Here is a 24,634-nt window from a genome sequence, read left to right as displayed (position 1 = left end):
ATAAGCAATGGCGAACATTTAAAGAAATATTTCATAATTCTCGACGAATATACATTCCATTGAGGAATAAAAACTCCAGGGGAAAAGTAATCCATCTATGGCTAACTAAAGAAGTTAAGGATAGTATTAGATTAAAAGAAGAGGCTTACAATGTTGCCAAGAAGTGTAGTAAGCCTGAGGATTGGGAGAGGTTTAGAAACCAGCAAAGGATGACCAAAAAATTGATAAAGAGGGAGAAAATAGAATATAAGAGTAAACTAGCAAGAAATATAAAAACAGATTGTAAGAGCTTCTACAAGTATGTAAAAAGGAAGAGAGTAGTGAAAGTAAACGTTGGTCCCTTAGAGGCTGAGACAGGAGTAATATTTTGTACCTCTCTTCACACTAGAAGACACAAAAAACATTCCAGAAATAGTAGGGAACCAAGGGTCTAATAAGTGTAAGGAACTTAAAGTAATTAATATCAGTAAAGAAAAAGTACTGGAGAAATTAATGGGACTAAAAGCCGACAAATCCCCTGGACCTGTTGGCCTACATCCTAGGGTTCTAATAGGTGGCTGCAAAGATAGTGATACATTGGTTGTGATCTTCCAGAATTCCCTAGATTCTAGAATGGTCGCCATGGATTGGATAGTAACAAATGTAATCCCGCTATTCAAGAAAGAAGAGAGAGAGAAAACAAGGAACTACAGGCCAATTAGCCTCACATCAGTAGTTGGGAAAATGCTGGAATCCATTATTAAGGAAGTGGTAACAGAACATTTAGAACATCATAATACGATTAGGCAGAGTCAACATGGTTTTATGAAAGGGAAATCCTGTTTGACAAATTTATTAGAGTTTTTTGAGGATGTAACTAGCAGGGTATATAAAGGAGAACCAGTGGATGTAGCATATTTGGATTTTCAAAAGGCATTCGATAAGGTGACACATAAAAGGGTGTTACGCAAGATAAGGGCTCATGGGGTTGGGGGTAACATATTAGCATGGATAGAGGATTGGTTAACAGACAAAAAACAGAGAGTAGGAATAAATAGGTCATTTTCAGGTTTGCAGGCTGTAACGACTGGGCTGCCGCAAGGATCGGTGTTTGGGCCTTAGCTATTTACAATCTATATTAATGACTTGGATGAAGGGACCAAATGTAATGTATCCAAGTTTGCTGACAATAAAAAGCTAGGTGGGAAAGTAAGCAGTGAGAAGGACACAAAGCGTCTGTAAAGGGATATAGACAGGTTAAGTGAGTGGGCAATAAGGTGGCAGATGGAGTATAATGTGGGGAAATGTGTGGCTGTTCACTTTGATAGGAAGAATAGAAAAACAGAATATTTTTTAACTGGTGAGAAACTATCAAATGTTGGTGCTCAGAGGGATTTGGGTGTCCTTGTACACGAAACACAGAAAGTTAACATGCAGGTACAGCAAGCAATTAGGAAGACAAATGGTGTATTGGCCTTTATTGCAAGGAGTTTGGAGTACAAGAATAACAATGTCTTACTACAATTGTACAGGGCTTTGGTGAGACCACACCTGGAGTACTGTGTACAGTTTTGATCTACTTACCTAAGGAAGGATATACTTGCAACGAAGGTTCACTAGATTGATTCCTGGGATGAGAGGGTTGTCCTATAAGGAGAGAATGATTAGAATGGGCCTATACTCTCGAGTTTAGAAGAATGAGAGGTGATCTCATTGAAACATATGAGATTATGAGAGGGTTTGACAGGGTAGATGCTGAGAGGCTGTTTCCCCTGGCTGAAGAGTCTAGAACTAGGGGGCATAGTCTTGGGATAAGGGATCTGCCATTTAGGACTGAGATGAGGAGGAATTTCTTCACACAGAGGGTTGTGCATCTATGGAATTCTCTACCCCACAGGGCTGTGGATGCTGAGTCTTTGAATATGTTCAAGGCTGAGATCGATAGATTTTTGGACTCTAGGGGAATCAAGGGATATGGGGATCGGGCGGGAAAGTGGAGTTGAGGTCGAAGATCAGCCATGATCTTATTGAATGGCGGAGCAGACTCGAGGAGCCATATAGCCTACTCCTGCTCCTGTTATGATCTCATGTTCTTTCAAAGAGCCAGCACAGGCACAATGGATTGAATGGCCTCCTCCGTGCTGTACGTAAGATGATACTATGATCGGGCAATATTTATGCAGAACTTTCCTACTGGGAATTAAATAGGTGGATAGAGTCCATGATGAGGCAGATTGTACATGGTCTGTGGAAGGAGCAGGCTTTAATGGTTAAATGCTCTGACTTTGTTGCAAATGTACTTTAACTGAATTTAGTTAGAAGCTGCCTGAGGTGCAAACTTGCAGTCCTACACTTAGAAAATCATGTAAGCCACCAAGTTCTAAGTAGCAAGGAACATTTTTCCAGCACCTTTCACGACCTCAGGGCTTCCCAAAGTAATGTAGGAAAGGACAGAGGACACTGGTGTGGCACTAATCCACACAGGTTCGAGAGGTTCCTGGTTCAATCCTTGGACTGAGCTGATGTCACTGGGCGTCAGTAGAGTGGCTTCAATTAGTGATTATGTGATGGGAGTGGAAACTCACCCACGATTCCTGCCCTAATTGCTGTCCATTGATCCCCACTGTGCAATGAGTGTTGGGTGATCATTGGCCTACACTATAATACCAAACCCCCCCCCCCCAAAGATAAAACAACCTGCCGACACTCACTGTCTAGGCTTGCACATGAAGAAGGGTCATTTTGGATGGGGTCAGCTGCCCCAGCACTGGCCGGCACCCTCAGAAACAAGGGAGACAAAAGGAGAAAATTGAAAAAGATTCTCTAGACATCTCAGACTTGTTATTTTTCAGCTATTTCAGTGTCAGTGTGTTTTAATACTCTTTTGCTTCCTCCCCCTTACCATTATTGAGAGATCATGGTCCATTTTACTGATTTGGAAGTTACAGAGGGGGAGAAGGGTAATCAAAAGGAAAATCTGGGTTACAAAGGCAATTGGTTCTAGGTCAAGAAAGCTTAACCTGTCATAGAGCTTGCCCATTCCAGGCCTTTCTGGTTAGATTGAGGTTCCTGGTCTGGAGACAGGACTGTTTGCTTTGCATTGTGTGTCATTGTAATTTTGTTTCCTCCTACCTTTGGCTGGGGCCAAGGTTCACTTTAAGGGTTGTCAGAAATATGTGGACTGGTGCCATCTTAATGCAATCAAATGAACACTTTCGGTCTTCACAGGGCCCAGACCGCGATGCATCCAAATCAGTTAGAATATTTTGTATTGCACACACCATGAAACCAGACCTAAATGTTACCAGTCCTAGTTTCTCAAACAGAACTAACCTGGAAAAGGTCCTACTCTGAGGACTGTGGGAGCCATTAGAATGATTATTTTTCCCTCCCCTCTCCTGTACACACCATGGCATGGGCCATTCATGACTGAAGGTAGGCAAATGATTCGCTCCCAGGTCTCTACCAATAACCTGCTCCCAGGTCTCTACCAATAACCTGCTCCCAGGTCTCTACCAATAACCTGCTCCCAGGCCTCTACCAATAACCTGTTCCCGGGTCTCTACCAATAGCCTGCTCCCAGGTCTCTACCAATAGCCTGCTCCCAGGTCTCTACCAATAGCATGCTCCCAGGCCTCTACCAATAGCCTGCTCCCAGGTCTCTACCAATAGCATGCTCCCAGGCCTCTACCAATAGCATGCTCCCAAGCCTCTACCAATAGCATGCTCCCAGGCCTCTACCAATAGCCTGCTCCCAGGTCTCTACCAATAGCCTGCTCCCAGGTCTCTACCAATAGCCTGCTCCCAGACCTCTACCTGTTCCCAGGCATCTGCCAGTGCTCCTCTGTAAGTGGTCAAAAAAGTTGCACAACTGTGGCTCTCTGTGGCAGCAACACGAAAAAGTAAATGAATTAATGAAAACATTTAAAGAAAACATGTCTCCTTGTGCATATGGAACAAAAGAGTGTGCTTGAGAATTCTGATCGATCCCCTTTTGTCATTTCCTCCTCACTGTTACCTCATTTTAGTCAGTGGGATTTTCCATTCCCCGCAGAACATGTTGCCTTGAAGTGAACCCTGCCAGAAGCAGCACTGGGTAATGTAACGAACAGTTTGTTTGTTCAGTACCAGCACATCAGGGCATGCCTGAAACTTGACATAATGCACACAACTTACAACTCAGCTTTCAAAGCGGTTCCGGTTTTACAGAGACAGGGGATGTAATTTTGACTTTCTGCGATAGTGTAAAACGGCTGATAGCGAGTCTCTCCCGATTGAAGTCAATGGAAATAAAAATCAGGAGAGATTGCCGTCTCGCTATCACCAGTTTTACACTATCGCACAAAGTCAAGATCTACCCCACAGAGTCTGCACTTCATTGATTTCTTTTTCACAAATGGAGAACGCAGGGACAGTAATTCCAGCCCGAGAGCTTTCAGTTCCTGGTCAGTATCATACAGTTTGGTACACAGGCAGACCCGTTTGTCCAGTATTATTTTAGAAAGCCTTATTTGAAAGTTAAACCACATGCCAAGATGTGCAACCAGTTATGCCACAACTGGCTTGCAAAACTGAGGAAAGGGTAGACATCGAATTACATCGAAACTACAGCACAGAAACAGGCCATTCAACCAAACTGGTCTATGGCGGCGTTCATGCACTACATGAGCCTCCTCCCTCCCTGCTTCATCTAACCTTATCAGCATACCCTTCTATTCCTTTCTTCCTCATGTACTTACCTAGCTTTCAGATTATAGAAGAGAAAGACTAAGGATGCCATCTCTCGCCTCTGTCTGACAACAACAGCAACAACTTACATTTATATAGCGCCTTTTACGTAGTAAAACGTCCCAAAGAATGTAGTACATTATTTCTGAATTGTATCTCACCAACCTTCGGTTTCATTCCTGACTTTTAGTCCTCTTTCTCAACTGGTTTCCAAATCTAAGTTTTTGGTACAGGCCTGTGGTTATTAAATCTAGCATCATGAGAGTGCAACATGAGTGTGGCACTGGCAGTGAGTCTCTGCTGAAACGCAGTCCTCGCTCAGGTAATGCTCAGGCTTAATTCTTCTGCCAATGTTTGCCCCTCCTGTTCTGAAGCTGTTGATTTCTTTGCTAGATGACGGTTACATGGGCCCTCAGTGCCCTCTGGGACCTGGTCCGGGTGCCAGTCATTCATGTGTGAGTCTAGACGGCAAGTGCCACAGACTACTTCGGCATGGGGTCGTCACTGCCAAGTCCAAACCTGTCCTCATCTGACCTCTCTCTTAATGAATAGGGATTGCTCAACTGCAATCAGGAGTGGGAACCCCAGCTGATTTTCCCCTCTGAAATCCACCGAGGCTAACTGTTGTACCCCACTGCTCTGTCTGAGATCAGCCAGCAGCGCATACCGGGGATTGATCCTTACTCCCCACCCAGCCAAACTCTCGTGGGTGGGGAGTATGGCGTGGCATAGAAAGAGGCCATTTGGCCCATCGTGCCTGTGCCGGCTCTTTGGACGAGCTATCCAATTAGTCCCATTCCCCTGCTCTTTCCCTATAGCCCTGCAAATTTTTCTTTTTTATATATATATCCAGTTCCCTTTTGAAACTTATTATTGGATCTACTTCTATCACCTTTTCAGGTAGTGCATTCCAGATTATTTGGTTCATTCATAGCATTGTAGCAGGCAGTTACAATGGAAGCCAATAGTAAAAACTGTCATTGTGTTGCTGAAGATTTACTTATGATACCCAAGCTTTGATCCTGAAAATCCACATTAACTTCATGCAATACAGGGGTAGCAAGGACGACTATGTATCCCTACACCTGGTTAACTGACGGCTAGGTTATATCTAGGACTATTTTGTCACTCTCATTCACCGTCATTTAATTGAACTCCAATCCTTATGGACACGGTTATTTATCTGAGAAAATGATGACACCTCTTGTCCATACAAATTAAAACTGCATGCAAGAAACAGGAAGTGAGACTGGGAAGAGACAATTTAATGTAGGAACATGGCTGTGCTGGTACTGACACCAAATCAATGAATGGGATAAAAACATGACGTTTAAAATTATATAGTTGAAATTCATTTATATATGAAAAGAACTCAATTCAAATAAATTTAAATATCTTGTCCTCAACTATCATCAAAACTGTTTAAATGGCAGGAGGCATTTTGATCACTAATGTAAATCAGACCTATGCCACTCTCCATTTTGCTCATCACATGGAGTTCACTGTGCTACGGCCTTGTCAAACTTGAGTGTGACAATGGCTACCTTATTTTTACCGCTGTGCGTAGGATTTTGTTAGTTTGTTGGTTGTCCCGCTGACCCTAAGGCCAATAGATTCTGGGTTCAGTGATTGCTCAGAGAGTACAGCGCATTCCCCAGTGTGCTAACTGTACCATACGGACCAGGAAGGGTTTCCGGTTCCATATCTGGTCTATACTGAGTTAGCTAATCTCTGCCAAGACACCAATGGGGATGCTCCAATTAGCCGCTATAACCATGGGTTAAAGAGGGGGGAAATCTGCCCTGGTTTCTGCTCCTGATCACTGACTCCTGCTGGACAGTACATGAGTGTCATTGCCATTGAGGACACAATCTGTGTTGCTCTCCAGGGTCAAATAGCCCGCTGATGAGCGCTGCCACTTGGGTGAGGTACTGGAGGCCTAGAAACTTTTGTGGAACTCTACCCCAGCAAGAACTGGAGAGAAGGGGAGAAAATTAGTCCAAAAAGTGAACCATTTGAGCTGCACTTTTGTGCAGGAAACAGACCTTTTAATAGAATATCAAAACAATTTTCATTGGACGATTGGATTGCAAATGACTGTGTCACAGCTGATTGTTAATTGTGAAATGAGCCTGTATATTATATAATGTGTGATATATAAGTGATATTCCACTCAGCGGTGTTAATGATCTCTCTTCATTTACTGACTTGCTTTTCTCTCTGCATGCTGAATCAGAGTGGTATGATATAGTTTGCTAGCAGCGCGTTTGGTAAGGAGCACTGCTTTAAGTCTGTTATATCTTTAGCATGTTACTGTATAAGTGAGGTGTATAAATAGACAAGGACCAGGTGACATCAGCCTCTCACTAAAGTGCGGCAACTCCAGGCAAATGAGGGGCAAGTTGATCGGCTTGTTACTTTTCATCCAGCTGGGATATAATTCCAGAATAAAACAATCAATGTTCACTTAAGTTCAAACATTTAAGAGCCTTGGACCGATTAACTTGCTATTTTCAGACTACAGGTAAGCTTATTGCTGATAGGTTATAGGAAGGGCTGGTAGTAAAAGATTCATTTGCAGATCAATATCTCAGGTTATTGTTCCGTGTTTACTCTTGTGGGATAACAGTGTTGGGAGATCAGAGCGTTACTCTAACATCACCAGCCGGGCTCAAATATGATGTTGAACTCTCTCTTGAAATGTGCTGACAAGAGCTTCAGGGACCACCACTGCGACAGTTCCATGATAAAACTATGGGGAGTAATCTTAACCTTCACCTCTTAGGCGGTGACCAGGCAGTACCGTCTGTTATAGAACCCGCCCGTTTTCATTTCCACGGCAGGAATCCTCTAAAGCAGAGATTTGGATCATTAATGTAGATCAGACCTACGCCACTCCCAACCAAAAGTTGCCGTAATTCTGGCTTGCTTTATTTTCTATCTTGAAGTGCAGGTGTTGACCAAAAAAAAATCTTTAGTTTTGTATAATCTTTGGGTGAAAGTCAATGATTGCTCTGATTATACGGCATGCCTGATTCCCATATTACATTTGGAGGAACTCTCAGTATTAAACGCTTGCAATTTTAAAGATCATAAGATGCAAAAGATCTCACAACAAGAATCCACAGTGAGTACATTAAAAACTACAAAGCATTTTTAATTTATTCTGCACTACAGTATTTGTTTCAAGACACATATTTGGATGGAACAGGCAGTTTTCCCTCTTAACCAAGCCCAAGCCCTGCTATGACAGGCTTCTGTTTTCCTCCCAGTCTATATACATTTGAGGAAGATTAGAAGCCATCAACTGTTAGTGTACCATTGCACTTGGCTAAGCTTCTCCTCAAGCTTGAAGTGCCCAGCAGTGATTAGGGATAGATTCGTTCATTGAATGCCTTCTTTCCCCAGCAATGACAGACATGGCCTCAGCCTCCGCAGATTTTGATTTCTCTTTTGAAGCACCGTCACATCCATTTTGCAAAAAAAAAATTGCAATATCCTTTTTCAAGCTGATATTGTGGTCACATTAATAAATTGAGGTTCAACCAGAAAGAGACCTATCAGGTTAACTTTCAGCAGATCCATCACTGACGTAATGATTCACTGGATATCTTTGCTGAATTGTGTCTGTTTGCCATTACATAGGAGCTGCCTTCACCATAGCACACTGCGAGTTGTAAATAATGGTACAGGGAAGGTTAATCGGCAACCGTCTGTCTGCATTCCTCCACACCCCCCCCCCCCAACAACAGCCGGTAGGTTATGAGTTCACATCCCAATGGGATATTGCTTAGCCTCACCTATCCTCTTTGGGAGAGTTTGGCCAATTCCTGACTACTGTGTGCCGACAGGCTGGTCTAGGAGCAGAGGGGAAAAGAGATAAAAATCTGTTAAAAGCTCTCGTCTTCTGATCATAGAGAGAGCAGCCGTGACAAGAGACTATAGTTCAGACCATCATGCTCCTGCTAATGGAGGTGGTGTGGAGATCCAACTTATCTCAGAAAGTGGAGAGATCTCCAGCCTAGACTATCCAAGTAGGGAAAACAAAGAGAGAAATAGAAAGCAGGTCGATGCCCTTCATTGAAATCGTTGTCAACAAGAGTTCCAATTGTGTGAAATATCTACGGTCAGTTTGCTATCTCTTTTACCATATCTGCTGATGTCATTCCCATTAAGCCTTTTTCAGATTTCATGCACATGACGACACATCCTTAAAAGCGTTTACTTTGAAAGGCCTCAGGTTTGATCCCTGATCTCAGCTGGGCAGCACTTCCGACACTATGGTTGGCCTCAGCGCCCCCCCACCCCGGGTTAGTGAAGAGAAAAATCAGCCGGGATTCCTGCCCCTGACCACTTTCCAATGACTCCTGCTCGCGAGTGGAGGTCGGCTTAGGAAAGGACTGTGACACCCTCCACAATTAGGGTCACCAATTCCGGTTGGACGTATTCTTGGGGGTTTCATCACATGACCTCCCGCCTCCAACTGCCCCGCCCAGTCAAACAGCCTTTTTTCCCATTTCCAGTATTTTTACAACAAATAAATTAAAGCGTTCAAAGACAGTGAATAAAACACTGAATTTCTCTTAATGCCCTGATGATTTTTCTCCCGGGTTGCTCACAACGGTGTCCGGGAGATTAATCTTTAATTCCTGGAGACAGCCTTATCCACAATTGAAAATGATGTGGAGATGCCGGTGATGGACTGGGGTTGACAATTGTAAACAATTTTACAACACCAAGTTATAGTCCAGCAATTTTATTTTAAATTCACAAGCTTTCGGAGGCTTCCTCCTTCGTCAGGTGACATCGTTCACATCGTTCACCTGACGAAGGAGGAAGCCTCCGAAAGCTTGTGAATTTAAAATAAAATTGCTGGACTATAACTTGGTGTTGTAAAATTGTTCACAATTGAAAACTCTGCTGACACTAACTGTCCATGCTCTGACACAGGAGGAATAGTCACTGGGATGAGGTGTCAGAGGGGTCCCAGCCCTTAGAAAAATAGATAAGCAATCTAAGCCAGCATCACACATTCACACTGAGGTGAAACCAAACCACAAAGGAATACAATACATCAATGAACCTATCTTGCCTTCTACCTCTTTATCTAACTGACATTTAAAATAGGATTTTTTCAAAAACCTGTGGGATTTGGTTTATTTCCCATTTGCGATGCTGGCCGTAACTACGTTGTGACTTTGTCACCTGCGAGTCATCAGATCAGTACACACATCTCGAATTACGGTGGGTAGATTTCAAATTTGTAAAACTGGGGAGTTCCCTTATGAAAAGCAAATGGGTGGGGGTAGTTTTCGAAGGAGACTGGAAGGTGGGAAGAAGAGTTGAGGTACAGATCAGCCATGATCTAATTGAATGGCAGAGCAGGCCCCAGGAGCTGAATAGCCTATTCTTGTTCCTAATGTTACTATGTAGGAGATGTGCAACCAAACTGAGCGAGCTTGCATTTGTAATTTTTTTTACAGCTTCAGACGGTGTTGTCTGTTCTTTCAGAGAGTGTTGCCTGTGTGTTCAGGCAGTGCACAGACTCCCAAATGCACTTTTAAAACAACAACAAAAAAATTTGGTCTCGTTATAGAACTAAATTAAACCCGTGAAATAACTTACAAGGATGTAGTCAACTAAACTAGGACAGTCCCGGTCAGCGTACTGGTCAGCTCGGCTGTGATGATGCCCCCCACTCCCCCAGCATTGAATAGCCCTCTGATACTTACTGAGCTTGGGCATGAAGAAGGGTGAGGCACCAGTAGAACTGTACGTGAGTCAGCGTCTCTGGGCGAGAATGTGGTGCGGGGGGGGTGGGGAATTGGGGGAGAGAAAAAACCCCAAAATGAATGTACTGAAGCGACCCTGTACGCAAGATGTTTTTGTCTGCTCCTGGTTTTAAGAGGGTTCTGGTAAGTGAGCGTGCAGTCTGTTGAGGTTAAACTCCATCTGTGAATTGTTCTCCTAGTTTCTCACACCTGGTCGTCTCTCCCCTGTTTAGATCCCTCTAGCTGAGATGGAGGCCGTTTCTCTGACGTCTGATATTCAGTCTGAGAAATCGTGGTCGTTAGCTCTGACGGATGACTCTTTGCCCGATGATGCTAATGTATTCTTACTAGATACGCTGGAAAGCAATGTACATACTCCACACCTGTATTCTGCTTACAACAGGGCTCGAAATACTCATCCCTGTTACTTTATTTATCTATTTATAACACGAGCAAAAGGACAGGACTGCACCGAACCCCGATTGACCTCCACCTCTGTACTTTGTGATTTGAGGGATTCAGGCAGTTAGCACATCGTTCTGAAGCTGTCTGAAGTCAGCTCTAGAATCATACGAGACACAACACATGGTTAAAAGCCATCTCATTCTTTGAAAAGTTTCACACGAGAACACCTAAAATCACCAGCTCAAATTCTAATCGTGTTGTCATTCTATTTTGTAAATTCCAAATTACGTGTTCACTGTTAGCAACATGTGGATACAGGACTCAAAGCAGGCCAAGTATAGAGAGTTTATACTCTTATAATCTGCTATGTCCTGTAGACACAGCATCCACATGGTTTACATACACAAGGGGTGCCTATGGAGTATAAAGGGATCCATACACCTTGATAGGTGTCTTTATTTCTGATGACATGGTTGGCTGTCAGTTGTCTCACCATCAGGATGCCTTTTAGATAACCACTACATTGCTCTATAGGCATCCCACCCACCTGTCCAGTTATACTATGAAGATGGAATAGTTAGAAGTTTCTTTAGGATTCACTAGTGCCCGTATTGGAGCTTGCTCAAGGACTCTCTGTGAGTTGGAGTTATTGATCTTTTAACTCTGCAGTTTATGAGCACAGAGGTTCACATACAAAGTAAAACTGGCTGAACTCCCACAATTGGTTCAGTTATTGCACTGTGCATGTCTGTGGCACTGAATTATACGAACCTGAATAGCCCCAGATTGAACATTGCTCTATAGGTTTGCCAACTCTGGTTGGATGTATTCCTGGAGGTTTCGTCACAAGACCTCTCACCTCCAACTGCCCTGCTTAGACAAGCAGCCTTTTTACCCATTTCCAATATTTTTATAACTAATAAACAAAAGTGTTCAAAGAAAATTTTTAAAAACACCATTTTTTTTAATGCCCCTATGATTTTTCTCCTGGGTTGCTCACAGCAGCGTCTGGGAGATTAATCTTTAATTCCTGGAGTCTCCAGTGCAATCCTGGAGGGTTGACAACCCTACTGCTCTGTACTGTATTGCTAAGCTCAGCACTGTGGGCACTATAATTGGATTCAGCGTCCCTGCCAAGTATGGGGCGAAGTCAGCTTCAGCTACTGGTCCTGCTCACTGATCGCTACTGGAAATGCTCATACTCGTTGGGGACAGTATTGGATTGGTCTGTGATGCCCCACTGGTTGAAGATCAGGCCAGCACTTATTCTACGGACTTACACATGAGGAACCAGACAGATCCCAGCACCTGTGGAATTGTACTCCAGCACAAGTCACCACCTTCGAGAGAGGGAGGGAAAAATTGAGGGGGAGGGAAGGCTGCAAAGGATTCAGGTGAGGAGAATAAAGGATTGCTCTAGATATAATCTCACTGAGCTGGGGAGAGGAGCAAAGGAAGATAAATTGATTCTGATTAGAAAAATAAGACTAGCGGGAATCTGGTGTAGGTTATAAAGCAATGAAAGGAATCAATCAAGTGGCTATAAAGTGGTATAGAAAACGAGATTATAAACTGGTGGAGTCATGCACTATTTAATTTCAGAAGTAGCTTCTCAACACTAAGGGATAAGATTTCCTCTCATAATATATCGTAAATGCGTTTAGGATTTTAATACACAGAGGAATTCTGCCCCTCAGAGTTGTTAATTGTTTGAATGGACTGCAGTTAACACTAGCCCAGTGACGTGTTCAGGAGGAAATAGAAGAGACTCTGATTCATCTGAGAGCAGGTACGGATAGACGAAAGATTAAATGTGAACAGATCTGATCCTGAAAGCAGGCCTTCGAGAGACAGAGAACGTGATGAGATAAAAAAAAACCTTTTCTTCTTCCTACACCCATGACATCATTACATAGCTTGAGTCACAGGATGTGACATCACTTCGTGTAAGATATCACAGTTCAGTGACAGCCAACTACTCCTATGTTGTCATGGAGAGGCTGCTTGATGCTTGTTTCCCACAGTCAGGTTCTACTGACCATTAAACTCCTCTGACAGTTCTCCACCCACAACAGCCTCGACTGCAGAGTGTGCATCGTTAAAAAGGAAAACATTCCGAAAGTTTTCTCCCCTCTCCTCTCTTGGAGGTGGTGACTCCTTGCTGGGTTCTGATTCCACAGGCGCTGGTCGCCCTCCGTCACCTCAGCCAAATGACTATCAGTCATCGGTGAGCCATGGCAATGAGAGTCAGCGAGCTTATTACCACAGAGGTCATCCAAGCTAAGCCTAATCCTGTCCTCATTCAATATCCAAACAGGCAAGACTTCCAGACAGGAGTCACTGCACAGCAATCAGGAAGAAGAACCCTTTGAAATGTAGAGTTCCTGGGGCCAGTTGTTACGCCCATACCGTGTCCCCTAGCTGAGATCAACTAACCCAGCCCAGGTCAAGGATCGAGGATTTTCCTGGTTCTGCTGTGGCTGAGCTGCTGACCAGATAAACTGACTGAGGTATTGTGGGATCCTGCAACACACGATACTTAAAACACTTATTCCAAGAAATATACATCATTAAAAGGAAAAGCAGTGTATCCCGAGGATGTAACTCACCGAGTTGTTCAGATGATGTTTAAGCAAAGTTTAAACAGTTGATGACAACATCTGAACTCCTCAATTTGTGTTAGCCTGGGTGACAGGGCCCTGATCATACGCTACACTTGGAGACACCATCGTGTCAGTAGAGACTGATGTCCTAACATTACAAGACCACAGTAGAGGGTAAGGATTTCCACGTTGTAAATCCATCGACAGCTAACATGACTCTGACATTTCAAACTAAAACAAAGTTGCGGGAAACTATCTGCAGGTATCAGATTCTATTAGTGTGATATAATGCATTCAATTTGGTGGGAACTGCACAAACGAAGAGTATTTCTAGCCCTGATTTATATATAACCATCTGCTCCTCTCCGCCGCCCAAGCATTCGACATTTCCAGGCTGATGTGTAGACTAATGCTTTCATCTGTCGCGCAACAGATTCTTTTTCTCAAGCCAACATTTCTGGATCTTGTATCTGTCTTCCGTTAGGTCTGCCTGTGCTTCTTGTTGGTGTCATTCCATCATTGACTACGTCTCCTGTGGTATAGTGGCACAGAAATGCTGTTGTGCTATGTTGTAGCTGTTCCTATGACAATGAGTACTATTCCAATCATGCCTCATGCAAGAGCATGTGATTAGTGGACCATGCTGGTGCCGGTAGCTGATTTATCCTGAATTAATGGATTGCATTAAGCAAAGAAATGGTTCCTGTGTACAGATGCAATTCTTCTTGATAGTCCCATGGCACAGATATGGACCGTCAGGTCGGTAAGTGTTCAGACAATAAAAATAACATTCCCATGCTTCCAAGTATTTAGAATGTGCGCACTGTTTCCTCCAAACTTGGAATGACAAGTCGATGGAATGCACTCTTCCTGTCTACTTTCTGTTTTCGCTATTTATTTAACATTATTCTAGATTAAAACTTCTCAGCCTGGGCTGAAAGGGGGAGCAAGCAATTTTTGGAAAGATGGGAGATGTTAATGCCACCTCTGGTCTTAGACGTTCTTGTTCATCCTTCCAAATGTGGCTGCAGCTTCAGTTCATTGCTGAGCTATTGTGCTGCAGCATAAGGTTTCATTTGTGCACCTGCTGGGAGTAGATACGTGTGGACAGTGGGTAAGGACAAGTCAGACTTAGTTGCAGTGCCCCCTGTGGATAGATAGCCTGTCTCTGTCCAGGTTCATCCATGGACATTTGGGTGAATCTGATATTGGAGGACAACCAGTGCCTGTGAAGCTTTACCCCAGCAAGGGGTCACACCCTGAGGTTGGGAGAGAATGGACAGAGAAAAACTACAATCTAAATGGAAAATTGTTCATTTTGGACAAAGTGTTGCAGAATATATTCCAAAATAAGGTCACACAGATAGAACATGACTTGGCAACAGAAGGGAAGCTATTGAAATGGTTAGTCAACTGGTTAAGTTAGAGGATGCAATGGGCAGCTGTTATGGGAGCCATGTCTACTGGAAAGAAATAGCATGTACCTTACCCCTGGAGATGGTTTTGGGTCCAAGAGGTAGCATGACATAACACCATCTAACAGATTTATATAGCGGGAGGTAACATCTAATATATAGGGGAGGTAACACCATCTAACATATATGGTGAGGTCACACCATCTAATGTATAGGGTGAGGTCACACCATCTAACATATATGGTGAGCTCACACCATCTAACCTATAGGGTGAGGTCACACCATCTAACATATATGGAGAGGTCACACCATCTAACGTATAGGGTGAGGTCATAGCATCTAACCTACAGGGTGAGCTCACACCATCTAACATATATGGAGAGGTCACACCATCTAACATATAGGGTGAGCTCACACCATCTAACATATAGGGTGAGCTCACACCATCTAATGTATAGGGTGAGGTCACACCATCTAACATACAGGGTGAGCTCACACCATCTAACATATAGGGTGAGGTCACACCATCTAACATATATGGTGAGCTCACACCATCTAATGTATAGGGTGAGGTCACGCCATCTAACATACAGGGTGAGCTCACACCATCTAACATATATGGTGAGCTCACACCATCTAATGTATATGGAGAGGTCACACCATCTAACATATATGGAGAGGTCACACCATCTAACATATAGGGTGAGGTCACACCATCTAACATATATGGTGAGCTCACACCATCTAACGTATAGGGTGAGGTCACACCATCTAACATATACGATGAGGACACAACATCTAATATACATGGTGAGGTCACACTGTCTAACATATAGGGTGAGGTCACACCGTCTAATGTATTGGGTGAGGTCACACCATTTAACGTGTAGTGTGGGGTCACAGCATCTAATATATATGGTGAGGTCACACCATCTAATGTAAAGGGTGAGGTCACACCATCTAACATATGGGGTGAGGTCACTCTATCTAACATATATGGTGAGGTCACACCATCTAATGTATAGAGTGAGGTCGCACAATCTAACATATGGGGTGAGGTCACACCATCTAATGTATAGAGTGAGGTCACACCATCTAACATATAGGGTGAGGTCACACCATCTAATGTATAGAGTGAGGTCACACCATCTAATGTATAGAGTGAGGTCACACCATCTAACATACGGGGTGAGGTCACACCATCTAACATATAGGGTGAGGTCACACCATCTAACATATAGGGTGAGGTCACATCATCTAACATATAGAGTGAGGTCACACCATCTAACATATAGGGTGAGGTCACACCATCTAATGTATAGAGTGAGGTCACACCATCTAATGTATAGAGTGAGGTCACACCATCTAACATACGGGGTGAGGTCACACCATCTAACATATAGGGTGAGGTCACACCATCTAACATATAGGGTGAGGTCACATCATCTAACATATAGGGTGAGGTCGCATCATCTAACATATAGGGTGAGGTCACATCATCTAACATATAGGGTGAGGTCACATCATCTAACATATAGGGTGAGGTCACATCATCTAATGTGTAGGGCGAGGTCACATCATCTAACATATAGGGTGAGGTCACATCATCTAACATATAGGGTGAGGTCACATCATCTAACGTATAGGGTGAGGTCACAGCATCTAACATATAGGGTGAGGTCACAGCATCTAACGTATAGGGTGAGGTCACATCATCTAACATATAGGGTGAGGTCACAGCATCTAACGTATAGAGTGAGGTCATACCATCTAACTGATGAGGTGAAGTAACACCAACTAAAGGAAGACAAGATGACTTTCACCCTCTTAAGTATCTAGAGATAACCAGTTTGCCAGATCATCTCTGACTGGTCTTTCTGTGCAGAGCTGGAATCGGGCGTTTTGCTGACTGTTTGCTTGGACTTCTCCAAAAGGCCATTGGTTCCAGCAGATTCCAAAACCTCTGCTCATTCATTCCCCCAACTTTCTCCTTCCCACCCCCTTCTAGACAAAGCTGGATATGTGGAGAGTAGATGAGTTGGGGTATAAAATATTTGCTTCTTCACCTAAACTATTTGATTTCAGTCCTTGACCCCTCCTCATGTAGTTCTAGTTTTTTTAAAAATTGGCACTAAAAAAAAAGAATGGCACAAATGGGTAGAAATTTGTAATGGGCGTCAGCGCAAAATGGCCGGTATCGTCTCAGCACCATTGACTTCAACGCAACTGAATATCGGGTGGGGAGTGTAACGTGCGGGGCCTGTAACGAGCGGAGGGTGGGGGGTGTTACGGGCAGGGAGTGTAATGGGCGGGGAGTGTTACGGGTGGAGGGTATAACTGGCAGGGTTGTATCGGGCGGGGGTATTACGGGTGGGGAGTAAGGGGCGGGGGTATTACGGGCGGGGAGTGTAACGGGCAGCCGATTGGATACCCCCGCTTTGCGCTACGGCCGAGGACAAATTTCTACCCCATGGTTTTTATCTTCAGTTTTAATTTTTTTAAATGATTTTCATTTATACCCTTTTTTTTAATAATTATCCTTTGTTGATAAGCATACCTTTCCCAATTTGTGTAACAGCTAGCTAGTTCACATTAGTAACTTCAACAGATTACTAGTAAAATGGCTGGTTCTGGTCATTCATTTGAAGACGCTGTATTCCGTAATGAAGAATATTGCACATATGCAGAGAGGTTAAGAGGTTGCATGAAGCAGTTGACTGATGGAATTGGCATTGTCATGGTTTGTGTAGTGCACAAAGTGCCTAGTATTGTAACCTATCAATCTGTGACACACCACTGTGTCTGTTGTGTTGCAGTGTAACTATATTGTGATCCATCGCCTTATAGCAAAGTGATGTAACGTGTCCTGCTCAAATGTTTTGAACTTCCTCTTTTCGTTGTGTTTCTGTTGCTGTTACCGTAGGATGTTTTTGTGCCATCGATGACCTTCTGCATGAGTGTGTTTGACATTATCAGCAGCTCAGCTTCCTTCAGTTCTCATTCTTGCCTGTGCCCCACGAATCTCATGACGCCATTTCTCTCCTGCAGGCTGAGTACACTCAAGAACATGAGGTTAAGGAGGAGATCCCAGAGAAGAACCTTCTCACTGTGCGGAAGCCTTTTGTTGGCCGGACACACTCGCTACCCAATGACAGCTACATGTTTCAGCCTGTCGATCCTGCTCCCTTGCCAGGTTTACAGAGGTCAGAGAGCAATCACAAGTCACAGTCAGGTATGCTTCATCCACAAGTACAGATTGAAAGAGTTTTGGTTAGAGATCAGCCAGTATTTTGATCTAATCAATGCAGCAACTCTCTGCTGTCATTATTTCTGTCTAAGAGAATTCAAGTTGAAAAACAAACCCATTTTCTGTTTCCATCCAAACTAACTCTGAAAATAAACACAATGATCTTCCCGAGCACAAAGTCCCATTTTGTTGTGATGGGAATTGTTGTTGAAGGGAGAAGGAATTGTCCCCTGGTTAATTTTGTCTTTTCGCCAGACAAACATGACTAGTTTGTTTTCAATTCCTTCCTTTAATGGTACCACGTGCCAACTGTAATCACCTCGGCATCCTCACTTAGGATTACAACACAGTTAATAATCGTTTAGTATCCTGCGTCGAATACACGGGATCTCCTGATGTGCACCAGCAAAACAGTGAACCCAATTCACAATATTGTTGCCTCCAAGAGCTTCACAATATCTATATGGGAAAAAATGGATACAAGGGAGTGGCTGCAAACTGTCATGTCATCTCAGGGCTCAGATCGCTGTTCTAAGCTCCTGTTATAAACACTGCTCTCATTAATTTCCGATGACATCAGAACTATTTGATTAGATTCCAGCCTGCCCTAGTTCTTTCCTTCTTTATATAAGCCATCGGAATTCCTCACTTAAGTTTCCAGCCTGTAACTCACTCCTGGGTGTCCATTATATTTTTTTACATATAAGCCACCTGGGCCTTCAGATTATATTGCAGCCTTTAGCTCACTTTCATGATTATCATTATTCTGCATATAAGCTATCTGAATCCCTTGATTAAATTCCAATCAGCAATTCTTTCCCAGGTATCTATCAGCCTTAGTTCAATGGTACCACTCTTACCTCTGCATTCACAGGTTGTGGGTTCAAGCCCTACTCCAGGACTTGAGTCCATTATCTGATCTGTCACTTCAGCGCAGTACTGAGGGAGTTGTGCACTGTTGGAGGTGCTGTTTCTTGGATGAGACATTAAACTAAGGTCAAGTCTGCTCTCGCAGGTGGATATAAAAGATCCCATGGCACTTTTCGAAGAAGAGCAGGGGAGTTCTCCTGGTGTCCTCACCAATATTTATCCCTCAACCACACCACCAAAAACAGACTAACTGGTTATTTATCTGATTGCTGGTTGTGGGATCTTGCTGTACATAAATTTGCTGATACATTTGCCTACAAAATAACAGTGACTATAGTTCAAAAGTAATTAATTGGCTGTGAAGCACTTTAGGACATCCTGAGGATGTGAAAGACACTATATAAATGCAAGTTCTTTCTTTAATTCGAGGGGCAAGCCAGAAAAATATCCTGTCTTGCACAGGTAAACTTGGTGAATAACTGTTTATTGGTTAGAAACTTGGTAAATAATTCTTACTGCAAATTGCTCCCCAGGTTCAACCACATCGGTGCAGTCTCAACCCACAGGCACCAGTGGCCACCTCCAGGTTCCTATCGAGTTATTCCTTCCCGTCAGCCGTCAGAACAGTTTTGATTCTGAAAATATCCCGAAGATTCCTCCCCCCAGGAGATCTCTGAGTGCCCACAGAATGCTACGTAGGCAGGTGGGTGTCTGTGTCTGCGGGTCCAACTTCCCTGTGCCAATCTCAGTGCAAGGCTACGATTTGCCGGTTCTCTTTAAGGGGCATTTTCTGTCTATTATTTATTTATTTTTGCTTCCTGCTTGTTTACATATAGCTGGAAATCCGGTCATGCTTTTAAACTAAATGCTTATTTTTATTGTTTTTGTCAGTGCTTTCATTCTAAAGTGTAAAACTTAAAAAGAATGACTCTCGTTGAGTAATGATGTCTAACTCTAAGTTTGCATTTATCACACACCCTCTGACTGGTGCTGTAAATCATGTACCCACCCTGTCCTGTGTATTTTATTATGTACCCATCCTGTCCTGTGTACTATCATATACCCATCCTGTCCTGTGTACTGTTATCATATACCCATCCTTTCCTGTGTGCTGTTATCATATACCCATCCTGTCCTGTGTACTGTTATCTTATACCCATCCTGTCCTGTGTACTAATATCATATACCCATCCTGTGCTGTGTACTGTTATCTTATACCCATCCTATCCTGTGTACTGTTATCATATACCCATCCTTTCCTGTGTGCTGTTATCATATACCCATCCTGTCCTGTGTACTGTTATTATATACCCATCCTGTCCTGTGTACTAATATCATATACCCATCCTTTCCTGTGTACTGTTATCATATACCCATCCTGCCCTGTGTACTGTTATCATATACCCATCCTGTCCTGTGTACTGTACCCATTCTGTCCTGTGTACTGTTATCTTATGCCCATCCTGCCCTGTGTACTGTTATCATATACCCATCCTTTCCTGTGTCATATACCCATCCTGTCCTGTGTACTGTTATCTTATACCCATCCTGTCCTGTGTACTAATATCATATACCCATCCTGTGCTGTGCACTGTTAATATATACCCATCCTATCCTGTGTACTGTTATCATTTAACCATCCTGTCCTTTGTACTGTATCCTGCAATCATTCTGTTCCATGTACTAAATAGTCACCAGGAGGCACTCCCCATTATTGGTGTGATATTCTATTGGTAAAGTTAGTTGAAACCTGCTGTATAATGATGGATACACTGAATGTAAACCAAGAATTTGTCTATATAAAAAAATTAAGAGGCAAATAGATCAAATACTCGGGACTGTGGGGTTGCCGTGTATTTAACATGTGCGTTCTGTGCTCACGAGGTCAATGCTGCTTGGAATTGCACAGTTGTGGGGCAAGCACCAGACCCAGATGGGGGAGAGCCAGAAGAGTGGGATTGTTTACTTGACTTCTAATATTGGTTTGCTGGTGAAGAACATTCATTGAAAACTCTAATAAGCAAGTGGAGAAAAATGAAATTTTGTGTTTTAAAGGACCCCTTATGACCATGATTGAGGTTATTTATTCAGCAACGCTGTATCGTAGCTCAACCTCTACCCAGCATGGCTCTCCACTGGGAGCGCACGGTCAGTGAATTTACCCCATTGTTTCTCCTGCCCACTTCCCAACGGAGAGAACACAAGTGCAGCAGGGGCTGTGCTCCTTGGTCCACTTCCGAAACCACCTGAGCAGCGTCAAATGGTCCGAGCCCACGATTGGTCTAGTTGTAGGGATCACGGTGAACACTGCCTGAGGCAAAGAATTCATCTCAAATGATCTTGCCATTCCCTATTTCTCAACAGCTGCATATTTAGCAAAGTCAGTGATACCTGCTGTTCCAACAAATTGATTTAAATGATTCTATTCTGACATTTCTTCACACTTACCTTTTTCTGTTTGCTCACACCTCGGATCATGCAGGGCCCGGTTTACCAAAAGTAGTTGGTCTATGGATCAGCTAAGAATGGCTGATTCTATTTGGACCATCTTCCAATCCATTCATTCATATCCAGATCTGTTCCCACAAATCAGTTTTGCTCCTAAGCCCAGGCCCACCAACACTATCCTGTCTGGAGCTGAAAGCACAGCTGAAAGCATAGCTGTTATCCTTCCTTCAAGTTTCTTCACTTTCCTTTCTATTTCTGCCACCATTCACCCCACTACCACCTGAGGCAACTTCTTGCTGCTGTCCTCTCATACAAGTTGGTGTCCATTATCTCAAAAACCATCAACAGTTGCTGCCAATTTACTGCTGATTTCGAGTAACCTACACCTAGACATAGGGATAAAAATTCCCAGGCAGTTCCTGCATGCCATCTCCTGGTGTGCATGTCCCCAAGAGTGGATGTGGCAAAATTGCACATTCCCAGTCTACAATTTTCTGTCCGTTGAAGTTAATGGATGCTGTATGCTGGAAGTTGCAATATGTCCATGTCGGGGAATCTTCACTGGAATCTTCACCCCATAGTGTGCTCCTGTCCATGCATTCTTAACCTTAAAATTAGCCACCGCGTATTTCATTCTCCGACTCAACCCCACATTTTCTTGCTTGATCATATACCAACTTGCAGTGTGCTGTAAATCAGAAGATGAAAGCAGAGTACCCAAGTTTGATTCCTAATCTGCATTGAATTAGCTGATCTCAGTCTGGGTAACAGTTGGAGCATTGAATTTCATAGAATTTACAGCACAGAAACTGTCCATTCCACAGATCTATGCCGGTGTTTATGCTCTACACAAACCGCCTCCCACCCTACTTCGTGTAACCCTATCAGCAAATCCTTTCTCCCTCATGTATTTATCTAGCTTCCCCTTAAATGTATCCATGCTATTCATCTCAACTACTCCTTGTGGTAGCAAGTTCCACATTCTCACCACTCTCTGGGTAAATAAGTTTCTCCTGAATTCCTTATTGGATTTATTAGTGACTATCTTATATTTATAGCCCCTAGTTTTGGACTTCCCTACAAATGGAATCATCTTCTCTACATGTACCCTAACAAACCCCTTTCAGAATTTTAAAGACCTCATGTAGGTCACCCCTCAGCCTCCTATTTTCTAAAGAAAAGAGCCCCATTGATAGTGGTTTTAGTGCCTCTGGGCTATGCAGGGAGAAAAAATCATCCAGCGTTCCTACTTTTGATCAATATCCAGTGAATCCTACCAGAGGATGCTCTTGTGGATGTCATCTGAGAACAGGATAACGCCCTCCACTGGTCAAACAACCTGCTAATGCTATCAAGGCTTACACTTGAAGACTGGACATTTAGGTAAGGCTGCTGACGCATGTGGAATCATATCCCAGTAGAGTCAGCAGCTTCAGGAGAGAAAATAGTCAAGAATAGAAGTTCTACATGGGGTAGATTAGTGCCAGAACAAGATGTTACTCTGAGGATGGGCTTGGACATTAGCATCTTGCGTTGTCTTATTGGTTCTAACCAGATTCAACTGAGAATCATGAGATGAAAGTCTCTTCAGGCGACTTTAAAGATCTCTTGGGTGAATTAGACTGGACAGGTCTATGATGCAGAGCTGGTCATAATTTGGCACAAATTGGCAACCTTGCTTAAAGAAGTCACAAAATTGAGTGATGTAGAGAATGGAAGTGTCACTCGGGTGCAGCAAGAGGGCGCTCTTCTGCATTTGAGATGCAATGGTGGACAGGAGAGAGAGAACATTACTCTGCATCTAACTATGCCATGCCTGACCTGGGAAAACTAGATGCCAACACCAAAAAATGGAATGTGTCCCCATTTTACAGCATCAACCTCCCACACCTTGATGAACATAAAAAATTCAGGGGAAAGGAACATTGAAGAGGGTGGTGAGTTCAGCATTGGAACTGGTCTAATGGAACCTGAGGTCAACAGTAGCATTATCCAAGAAGGTGATAGGCTGCCCACTTTTTCCTCAGCAATTCTAATTTAAGTTTGTTGAGTGAAATTTGATGTAGAAGCCGATGTATGAGCATCACACCGTTTCACCGCTACAGAACTGGTGTAACTCACCATATACTACCTGACTTGCAGTGTCCTGCAATATTGAATATGCTGGGGCCAATTCCATTATAGACAGGAACATTTGGTTTTTGTCCCAAAAATTCCTAATAGGAACTGGCCTTTTGTAAAAAAAAAATATTTATTATGTTTGACATTTTTAATATGCAGCACATTTGAAGGAACTCTTATTACATTTTGTATTATTTGCTTTATTCTTATTGAATTTTTTTTCCATTTCTGTCTGAATTTTTTTTTCATTTATTTTATGTTTTGACAACACGTAGTTGAGTTTTTTTCACCCTGGGTCTCATGATAATAACCCTGTCCATCACAGAAACTCTTGTTGCTAATCCGTTCCTCACTTATTCCCTCCCCCACTCCCAAGACGACAGCCATACTGCCGTCATGCGCACATCGTTCACTAAAGTGTGTTCACAATGAAACTGTTCACGTGTGGAGCCTGTTCCCCTTATGTAATTAAGCTGTGTTTCTTGCAGCTCCCACTAACACTGGTCTTTCCTTTTCTTCAGTACAAATGGTTACACGTGTGACGTTTGACAGGCTTACCACCGAACCTTTATTTGCTTTTTAGAGGATTAGACGCAGATTTTCGTGCAAAAAATGTCTATCTTTGAGAATTCTTTTTAAATAATTTGATTTAAAATGTGTGATCGTTGTCAAAAAAAAACATATGCAGACAAGTGCAGTTGAATGAAGGAAGCACAGCTGACAGGAGAAAAATGGAGCCATGTTCCATAAAAGTTTAGAAGGAATAGGGGTCATTTTGACTTTGGGCGATCAGGTAAAATGGGCAATATCGATTCATCTGTCCATTATACATCGTTCACAATTTTCATTTCCATTGACATCAATTGGAGGGATGTACAATGGGTGGCTAATTAGATATTGTCCCTTTTACACGATCGCCCAAAGTCAAAATAATTCCCCATGATCTTTACATCGAAACTTCTGCTGGAAAGGTATCTAATTTGAAAGGGTGCTGGCATTTCATTACAGACATCTCTAGCAAGCTTAGTCCTGAGTAGTTAAGAATAC

The 24,634-nt window shown here is 43.0% G+C and overlaps 1 protein-coding gene across 1 annotated transcript in view; it reads left to right on the top strand.

The window, feature by feature from the left end:
- Positions 1–24,634, top strand: part of cacna1g (calcium channel, voltage-dependent, T type, alpha 1G subunit) — a 369,805-nt gene that overhangs the window by 335,677 nt on the left and 9,494 nt on the right. The window contains exons 33-34 of the mRNA XM_068004449.1: positions 17,950–18,133; positions 19,552–19,721. Coding sequence (XP_067860550.1) covers positions 17,950–18,133; positions 19,552–19,721 — 354 coding nt within the window. The remainder of the gene's footprint in view (positions 1–17,949; positions 18,134–19,551; positions 19,722–24,634) is intronic.

The sequence above is a fragment of the Heptranchias perlo genome, chromosome 23 (assembly GCF_035084215.1).
Source record: "Heptranchias perlo isolate sHepPer1 chromosome 23, sHepPer1.hap1, whole genome shotgun sequence".
NCBI classification, from domain to species: domain Eukaryota; kingdom Metazoa; phylum Chordata; class Chondrichthyes; order Hexanchiformes; family Hexanchidae; genus Heptranchias; species Heptranchias perlo.
The sequence above is the reverse complement of the archived record's forward strand: the minus strand, read 5'-3'. Positions and strand labels throughout refer to the sequence as shown.